We start from the raw sequence: 9,833 nt of genomic DNA, 5'->3' as shown, positions 1-9,833 counted from the left end.
GGTGGTGATGGTGGTGATGGTGAGGAGGGTGAGGGGGGTGAGGGGGGTGAGGAGTCCAGAACTTTCCTCCACCAGGAGTTTCCTGAGCTGAGCTCCTCTGTTCTTCTCTCTGCAGGACGAGTCAGACCAGAGTCCAGATGAAGACTGAAGACATGATGTCCCACCGGCTGACCTGAGGATCACACACACACACACACACACACACACACACACACACACACACACACACACACACACACACACACACACACACACACACACACACACACACACACACACACACACACACACACACACACACACACACACACACACACACACACACACACACACACACAGCATGGGAGACAGCAGCTGGGTGTGTTTGAGCCCAGCTGAGTTCAGTCAGCTGCAGCAGTACAGTGAATGTGAGTAAAACCCAAAGTGACATTATAGAGCATCTTCCTCCTCCACTATAATCCAGATTATAGAGCATCTTCCTCCAACATCCCTCTGTAGCTTCCTGTTGGACAGATGTTTCTTCTTCTATCTTTGCTCCTCAGATTCCAGCAAGAGGTTGAAGGACGTCCTGGAGGAGTTTCATGGTGAAGGAGTTCTCTCCAAATACAACCCAGAGCAGGTGAGTCTACCTGAGTCAGCGTCTACCCTCCTTCACTGATACTTTGTGCTGGTCTGACTCTACTGGGTTCATCCATCCATCCATCCATCCATCCATCCATCCATCCATCCATCCATCCATCCATCCATCCATCCATCTGTCCATCCTCCTGATGATGTCACTGTATGTGTGTGTGTGTGTGTGTGTGTGTGTGTGTGTGTGTGTGTGTGTGTGTGTGTGTGTGTGTGTGTGTGTGTGTGTGTGTGTGTGTGTGTGTGTGTGTGTGTGTGTGTATGTGTGTGTGTTATTTTAACTGCCTTGATCTTGACTTGACTTCCCTCTCACTTCCTGTTGTTGCTTCCTTCCCTCTCACCCACTTCCTGTGTTTGCTTCTTTCTCTCTCACCCACTTCCTGTTGTTGCTTCTTTCTCTCTCACCCACTTCCTGTTGTTGCTTCCCTCCCTCTCACCCACTTCCTGTTGTTGCTTCTTTCCCTCTCACCCACTTCCTGTTGTTGCTTCCTTCCCTCTCACCCACTTCCTGTTGTTGCTTCCCTCCCTCTCACCCACTTCCTGTTGTTCCTTCCTTCCCTCTCACTCACTTCCTGTTGTTCCTTCCCTCCCTCGCACTCACTTCCTGTTGTTGCTTCCTTCCCTCTCACCCACTTCCTGTTGTTGCTTCCCTCCCTCTCACCCACTTCCTGTTGTTGCTTCCTTCCCTCTCACTCACTTCCTGTTGTTCCTTCCTTCCCTCTAACTCACTTCCTGTTGTTCCTTCCTTCCCTCACACTCACTTCCTGTTGTTGCTTCCTTCCCTCTCACCCACTTCCTGTTGTTGCTTCCTTCCCTCTCACCCACTTCCTGTTGTTGCTTCCTTCCCTCTCACTCACTTCCTGTTGTTCCTTCCCTCCCTCGCACTCACTTCCTGTTGTTGCTTCCTTCCCTCTCACCCACTTCCTGTTGTTGCTTCCCTCCCTCTCACCCACTTCCTGTTGTTGCTTCCTTCCCTCACACTCACTTCCTGTTGTTCCTTCCCTCCCTCACACTCACTTCCTGTTGTTGCTTCCTTCCCTCACACTCACTTCCTGTTGTTGCTTCCTTCCCTCACACTCACTTCCTGTTGTTGCTTCCTTCCCTCTCACTCACTTCCGGTTGTTGCTTCCTTCCCTCTCACCCACTTCCTGTTGTTGCTTCCTTCCCTCTCACCCACTTCCTGTTGTTGCTTCCTTCCCTCTCACTCACTTCCTGTTGTTCCTTCCTTCCCTCACACTCACTTCCTGTTGTTCCTTCCTTCCCTCACACTCACTTCCTGTTGTTGCTTCCTTCCCTCACACTCACTTCCTGTTGTTCCTTCCTTCCCTCACACTCACTTCCTGTTGTTGCTTCCTTCCCTCTCACCCACTTCCTGTGTTTGCTTCTTTCTCTCTCACCCACTTCCTGTTGTTGCTTCCTTCCCTCTCACTCACTTCCTGTTGTTGCTTCCTTCCCTCTCACCCACTTCCTGTGTTTGCTTCTTTCTCTCTCACCCACTTCCTGTTGTTGCTTCCTTCCCTCTCACTCACTTCCTGTTGTTGCTTCCCTCCCTCTCACCCACTTCCTGTTGTTGCTTCCTTCCCTCTCACTCACTTCCTGTTGTTCCTTCCCTCCCTCGCACTCACTTCCTGTTGTTGCTTCCTTCCCTCTCACCCACTTCCTGTTGTTGCTTCCCTCCCTCTCACCCACTTCCTGTTGTTGCTTCCTTCCCTCACACTCACTTCCTGTTGTTCCTTCCCTCCCTCACACTCACTTCCTGTTGTTGCTTCCTTCCCTCTCACTCACTTCCGGTTGTTGCTTCCTTCCCTCTCACCCACTTCCTGTTGTTGCTTCCTTCCCTCTCACTCACTTCCTGTTGTTCCTTCCTTCCCTCACACTCACTTCCTGTTGTTCCTTCCTTCCCTCACACTCACTTCCTGTTGTTGCTTCCTTCCCTCTCACTCACTTCCTGTTGTTGCTTCCTTCCCTCTCACTCACTTCCTGTTGTTGCTTCCTTCCCTCTCACTCACTTCCTGTTGTTGCTTCCTTTTCTCTCACCCACTTCCTGTTAACCTGCAGACACAAAGCAGCTAATCTTTCTTCTAACCCCCCACCCCCCACCACCACCCCCCATCCCCACCCCCCACCCCCCACCCCCACTCTTGCCCCCCTGTGAAACAGAATCAGGACGTTCTGAACCAAGTAAGCCTCCTGGTCTCAGCTGCTCTGCATGTTGTGTTGTTTGTGTTGGACTGCATGTTCATCCTGTTTACTCCCCACATAACCCAACAATAACCCCTCTTTACCCCACATAACCCAACAATAACCCCTCTTTACCTCACATAACCCAACAATAACCCCTCTTTACCTCATATAACCTCACATAACCCAACAATAACCCCTCTTTACCTCACATAACCCAACAATAACCCCTCTTTACCTCACATAACCCAACAATAGCCCCTCTTTACCCCACATAACCCAACAATAACCCCTCTTTACCTCATATAACCTCACATAACCCAACAATAACCCCTCTTTACCTCACATAACCCAACAATAGCCCCTCTTTACCCCACATAACCCAACAATAACCCCTCTTTACCTCATATAACCTCACATAAACCAACAATAACCCCTCTTTACCTCATATAACCTCACATAAACCAACAATAGCCCCTCTTTACCTCATATAACCTCACATAAACCAACAATAGCCCCTCTTTACCTCATATAACCTCACATAAACCAACAATAGCCCCTCTTTACCTCATATAACCTCACATAAACCAACAATAGCCCCTCTTTACCTCATATAACCTCATATAACCCAACAATAGCCCCTCTTTACCTCATATAACCTCACATAAACCAACAATAGCCCCTCTTTACCTCATATAACCTCACATAAACCAACAATAACCCCTCTTTACCTCATATAACCTCATATAACCCAACAATAGCCCCTCTTTATCTCATATAACCTCATATAACCCAACAATAGCCCCTCTTTATCTCATATAACCTCATATAACCCAACAATAGCCCCTCTTTACCCCACATAACCCAACAATAACCCCTCTTTACCTCATATAACCTCATATAACCCAACAATAACCCCTCTTTATCTCATATAACCTCATATAACCCAACAATAGCCCCTCTTTACCCCACATAACCCAACAATAACCCCTCTTTACCGCATATAACACTAGACAACCCTACAGCATGATATATAATGTGTATATATAGAATCCAGTACAGTCCCATCATTCCATGTCTTGCTTGCTGTTTCCCTTCACCAGACTATGGACCAGTGATGAAGAAACTCTGAGTTTGTAGTTTTAAAGAAGAACGTAGCAGAAGGGGACGATCACCTCCATCACATCTGCCTCTTCTTTCTTTTCCCGTTCAGTGGTACCTTCTCCAGCTGACCTCCTGGTTCTCTCCTCTGCAGCCCATCGACTACGATGGCTTCCAGCTCTTCATGGCCACGTACCTGCAGAACGACGTCCCCCAGGAGCTGTGTCAGCACCTCTTCACCTCCTTCAAGAGCAAGACAGGAGCCTGTTCTCCAGAGCCGCCTCAGGCTGGGACCGCTTCACTGGGTAGGCAGCTTCTGTCGCCACGGCAACGTCTCCAAACACTGCTCCCTGGGTAAAACAAGTTTTCAAAACAACACATCCCCCAACCAACCAACAAGGTCGTAGTCCTTTAGCCAACCAACCAACCAACCAACCAACCAACCAACCAATCAACCAACCAACCAACCAACCAACCAACCAACCAACCAACCAACCAATCAACCAACCAACCAACCAACCAACAAGGTTGTAGTCCTTTAGCCAACCAACCAACCAACCAACCAACCAACCAATCAACCAACCAACCAACCAACCAACCAACCAACCAACCAACCAACCAACCAACCAACCAACCAACCAACCAACAAGGTTGTAGTCCTTTAGCCAACCAACCAACCAACCAACCAACCAACCAACCAACCAACCAACCAACCAACAAGGTTGTAGTCCTTTAGCCAACCAACCAATCAACCAACCAACCAACTAACCAACAAGGTTGTAGTCCTTTAGCCAACCAACCAACCAACCAACCAACCAACCAACCAACCAACCAACAAGGTTGTAGTCCTTTAGCCAACCAACCAATCAACCAACCAACCAACCAACCAACCAACCAACCAACCAACCAATCAACCAACAAGGTTGTAGTCCTTTAGCCAACCAACCAACCAACCAACCAACCAATCAACCAACAAGGTTGTAGTCCTTTAGCCAACCAACCAACCAACCAACCAACCAACCAACCAACCAACCAACCAACCAACAAGGTTGTAGTCCTTTAGCCAACCAACCAATCAACCAACCAACCAACCAACCAACCAATCAACCAACAAGGTTGTAGTCCTTTAGCCAACCAACCAATCAACCAACCAACCAACCAACCAACCAATCAACCAACAAGGTTGTAGTCCTTTAGCCAACCAACCAACCAACCAACCAACCAACCAACAAGGTTGTAGTCCTTTAACCGACCGACCGACCGACCGACCAACTGACCGACCTACCAAAGGATGCCAGTATTGGGTCCAGTACTGCCGAGTACTGGTACTAGTTACAGCTCCTTGATAGAACCCAGCAGGTTTTACGTGATGTCATCAGTCAGCAGCAGGTAGAGAGAGAAGGAGCAACGCTGACGGACTGAAAATTAAGTTCTGACAAAATATCAAGAGGAGGAGAAAGATAGTTACTACAACACCAGCAACTTCATCACCAGCAACTTCATCACCGGCAACTTCATCACCAGTAGATTCCAAAGTGAGACCAGCATTGTGTCCATGGAGATCTGATGGTAAAGACCGAACTGGTGACCCGCTTGACGTTTGTCCCCAAAGGGACCGTCTGGTCAGCGGTGGTGGGAAACAACCATCTGGAGATTAGGATTAATATTCTGCATTACTTTGTAAAGCTGTGAATTGTTTGAATGGTGCTCTGTAAATACATTTGCCTTGCCTTGCCTTGCCTTGCCTTGCCTTGCCTTGCCTTGCCAGCAGAGATAGCCCGACGTCACTTGTTACTTTAACTGCTCAGTACATATCTCTGAGCCTGTACTCGATATCAGCAAGTAGTTGAAGGGTAGTACTCGTACTTGTGCTCATCCTTTCTCTGGTGATTTCCCGGTATCCTGGGTGGTTTCAGGTGATCGATCAGATGTTAACACATTGAAAACTCTGAGGAACTGGACAAAGGTACAAGATGAAGTACTCATCATGGTAAAACACATGTTGTCAGAAGGTAGCGCCTCCTCTTCCTCCTCATCATTTCCTTCCACTCCTCCTGTTTCCTGAGTTTTATTTCATCAAGAGAAAATAAAAAAAGACGGGAGGAGATCAGGTTCTTCAGTTTGTCTCCTCTGGACTGTAGAGACGACTGGAGGAAGCTGCTGCGCTGCCCCCTGCTGGTACAGTCTGCCATGACATGATCCAGCAGAAGAATTCAATTCAACTTTATTTATAAGGCACCAAATACAACGCAGTCATTTCTCAGTACTTTTCCCAAAGAGAGAAACAAGAGATCCGACTTTCGCTGCTTCGTTCATCTTCAAGGAAGGATCGGAAACCACTGACAAATACTTCTAAATACTTCACTGTAATGAATGTAAGTTAATACTTCAGACCGAAGTGGCCTGTGCCTCCATCACAGGTAGCAGTTACTACTCTGAGTATCTGAGTATTGATACGTACCGCTGGTGCTGCTCACACATATTCATCAACACCAACGTTGGTTGTTGATGATTAGAAGGGAGTGATCAGTTGTGAAATTACACTTCAAGTACTTCAGTATTTTACTTCCTTCCTTTCAGGTTTTTAAACGCACCTTGGACGCGTTTCCGAGGCGTTTTTCTGTCTTTATCGGAAACGTGTCCAAACCTTCTGGGCTGAAAAGAAGGAAGTACAATACGTCTTTACTAGATCGTTGTAGTTCTCGTTGTTTTCCTGTTGGTTCCTGTAACCTTGGTCTCTGTTCCTCCAGGGCTGAAGGGGCGGAGCCTCCGCTCCACGATGGGCCGGCGCAACCCGGAGCTCTGCGGCTCCCCCTGCTCCTCCTCCCGCTCCTCCTCACAGTGCTCAGGCACGGGAGGCCCCGCCCCCTCCGGGGGCCCCGCCCCCAACACCACTTCCTGCAGGACGCTGGCGTCCGCCAGCCTTCCCCCAGGTGGGACGGTCGGGGGAGGGGGGGTCTGATACTGCACTGAGTACTTGTATTCATGAAAGATCCCATATAGAACTGGTCTCAGCAACTAACTGAAGGCCAGTACTTATATTGGTACTCGTATCCAGTAGGAAGGTTAGTACTGGTACTTGTACTCGTATCAAGTAGATGAAGGTTAGTACTAACTTGTACTCGTATCAAGTAGATGAAGGTTAGTACTGGTACTTGTACTCGTATCAAGTAGATGAAGGTTAGTACTAGCTTGTACTCGTATCCAGTAGGAAGGTTAGTACTGGTACTTGTACTCGTATCAAGTAGATGAAGGTTAGTACTAACTTGTACTCGTATCAAGTAGATGAAGGTTAGTACTGGTACTTGTACTCGTATCAAGTAGATGAAGGTTAGTACTAGCTTGTACTCGTATCCAGTAGGAAGGTTAGTACTGGTACTTGTACTCGTATCAAGTAGATGAAGGTTAGTACTGGTACTTGTACTCCTATCAAGTAGGAAGGTTAGTACTAGTACTTGTACTCATATCCAGTAGATGAAGGTTAGTACTGGTACTTGTGCTCGTCCTTGCAGAGTAATGTCAGTGTGTTCCTCGGGTCTGTTGGTAATGAGTGTGATGTCTGACGGAGCGTCAGTGTTTCTCCTGCTGAGTTCTGAAGGCTGAACATGGAGTGTGATGTACTGCAGGGAGCAACACACACACACACACACACACACACACACACACACACACACACACACACACACACACACACACACACACACACACACACACACACACACACACACACACACACACACACACACACACACACACACACACACACACACACACGTCTAACAGACTTCGTCTCTAAACATCCAGAAGACGTCCTCAGAGGAGCCAGAACGTTTTTTATTCGTCTTTCTTGGACGTTGTTTGGACGTCAATGAAAATACGTTTAAAAAAACTGAGGGCAGGTCCTCGATCTTTCAGAGGGTACACATAGACGGAATGTACCTGGGTATGGGAGGAACGTACCTGGGTATGGGAGGAAACCACAGTACCCAGAGGAAGCCCATGTACACACAAACAAACACCTCCAGCTGGATTGGAACCCACGACCTTCTCCCTATGAGATAAAAGCACTAATTACTGCTCCAATGAGATCATTGATAAAACTCATTGACAGTAGTGATGAGACGTTTCCTCATGTACATAGTAGTATTCTCCAGTTCTCCAGTTTCTCCATGGAGTTCAGGTCAGAACTCAGACATTGTTCATTAAACTTCTCCTGTATTGTGTTACTGTGTTGTGTTACTGTGTTGCTGTGTTGCGTTGCTGTGTTGCGTTGCTGTGTTGTGTTGCTGTGTTGTGTTACTGTGTTGTGTTGCTGTGTTGTGTTGCTGTGTTGTGTTACTGTGTTGTGTTGCTGTGTTGTGTTGCTGTGTTGTGTTGTGTTACTGTGTTGTGTTGCTGTGTTGTGTTACTGTGTTGTGTTACTGTGTTGTGTTGCTGTGTTGTGTTGCTGTGTTGTGTTACTGTGTTGCTGTGTTGCGTTGCTGTGTTGTGTTGCTGTGTTGTGTTGCTGTGTTGTGTTGCTGTGTTGTGTTGCTGTGTTGTGTTACTGTGTTGTGTTGTGTTACTGTGTTGTGGTGCTGTGTTGTGTTGCTGTGTTGTGTTACTGTGTTGCTGTGTTGCGTTGCTGTGTTGTGTTACTGTGTTGTGTTACTGTGTTGCTGTGTTGTGTTGCTGTGTTGTGTTGCTGTGTTGTGTTACTGTGTTGTGTTGCTGTGTTGTGTTGCTGTGTTGTGTTGTGTTACTGTGTTGTGTTACTGTGTTGCTGTGTTGTGTTGCTGTGTTGTGTTGCTGTGTTGTGTTACTGTGTTGTGTTGCTGTGTTGTGTTGCTGTGTTGTGTTGTGTTACTGTGTTGTGTTGCTGTGTTGTGTTACTGTGTTGTGTTGTGTTACTGTGTTGTGTTACTGTGTTGTGTTGCTGTGTTGTGTTGCTGTGTTGTGTTACTGTGTTGCTGTGTTGCGTTGCTGTGTTGTGTTGCTGTGTTGTGTTACTGTGTTGCTGTGTTGTGGTGCTGTGTTGTGTTGCTGTGTTACTGTGTTGTGTTGCTGTGTTGTGTTGCTGTGTTGTGTTACTGTGTTACTGTGTTGTGTTGCTGTGTTGTGTTACTGTGTTGCTGTGTTGTGTTGCTGTGTTGTGTTACTGTGTTGCTGTGTCGCGTTGCTGTGTTGTGTTGCTGTGTTGTGTTACTGTGTTGTGTTGCTGTGTTGTGTTGCTGTGTTGTGTTACTGTGTTGTGTTGTGTTACTGTGTTGTGTTACTGTGTTGTGTTGCTGTGTTGTGTTGCTGTGTTGTGTTACTGTGTTGTGTTGTGTTACTGTGTTGTGTTGTGTTGCTGTGTTACTGTGTTGTGTTGCTGTGTTGTGTTGTGTTACTGTGTTGTGTTGCTGTGTTACTGTGTTGTGTTGCTGTGTTGCTGTGTTACTGTGTTGTGGTGCTGTGTTGTGTTACTGTGTTGTGTTGTGTTACTGTGTTGTGTTGCTGTGTTGTGTTGCTGTGTTACTGTGTTGTGTTGCTGTGTTGTGTTGCTGTGTTGCATTGCTGTGTTGTGTTGCTGTGTTGTGTTACTGTGTTGTGTTGTGTTACTGTGTTGTGTTGCTGTGTTGTGTTGCTGTGTTGTGTTACTGTGTTGTGTTGTGTAACTGTGTTGTGTTGCTGTGTTGTGTTACTGTGTTGCTGTGTTGTGTTGTGTTACTGTGTTGTGTTGCTGTGTTGTGTTACTGTGTTGCTGTGTTGTGTTACTGTGTTGTGTTGCTGTGTTGTGTTACTGTGTTGCTGTGTTGTGTTACTGTGTTGTGTTGTGTTACTGTGTTGCTGTGTTGTGTTGTGTTACTGTGTTGTGTTGCTGTGTTGTGTTGTGTTGTGTTACTGTGTTGCTGTGTTGTGTTGCTGTGTTGTGTTGCTGTGTTGTGTTACTGTGTTGTGTT

At 47.0% G+C, this 9,833-nt stretch overlaps 1 protein-coding gene across 1 annotated transcript in view; it reads left to right on the top strand.

Moving 5' to 3' along the window:
- Positions 1-340: 340 nt before the first annotated feature.
- dgkg (diacylglycerol kinase, gamma) overlaps positions 341-9,833 on the top strand; it is a gene marked incomplete at both ends in the record, with an annotated part of 37,148 nt that continues 27,655 nt past the window's right edge. The window contains 5 exons of the mRNA XM_080478931.1: positions 341-407; positions 543-619; positions 2,791-2,811; positions 4,067-4,217; positions 6,663-6,845. Of these exons, the coding sequence (XP_080335057.1) occupies positions 341-407; positions 543-619; positions 2,791-2,811; positions 4,067-4,217; positions 6,663-6,845 (499 nt within the window). The remainder of the gene's footprint in view (positions 408-542; positions 620-2,790; positions 2,812-4,066; positions 4,218-6,662; positions 6,846-9,833) is intronic.

The sequence above is a fragment of the Lipophrys pholis genome (genome assembly GCF_963383615.2).
Source record: "Lipophrys pholis genome assembly, chromosome: 13".
In the NCBI taxonomy this organism is placed as follows: domain Eukaryota; kingdom Metazoa; phylum Chordata; class Actinopteri; order Blenniiformes; family Blenniidae; genus Lipophrys; species Lipophrys pholis.
This window is presented reverse-complemented; position numbering and strand designations above follow the sequence as displayed.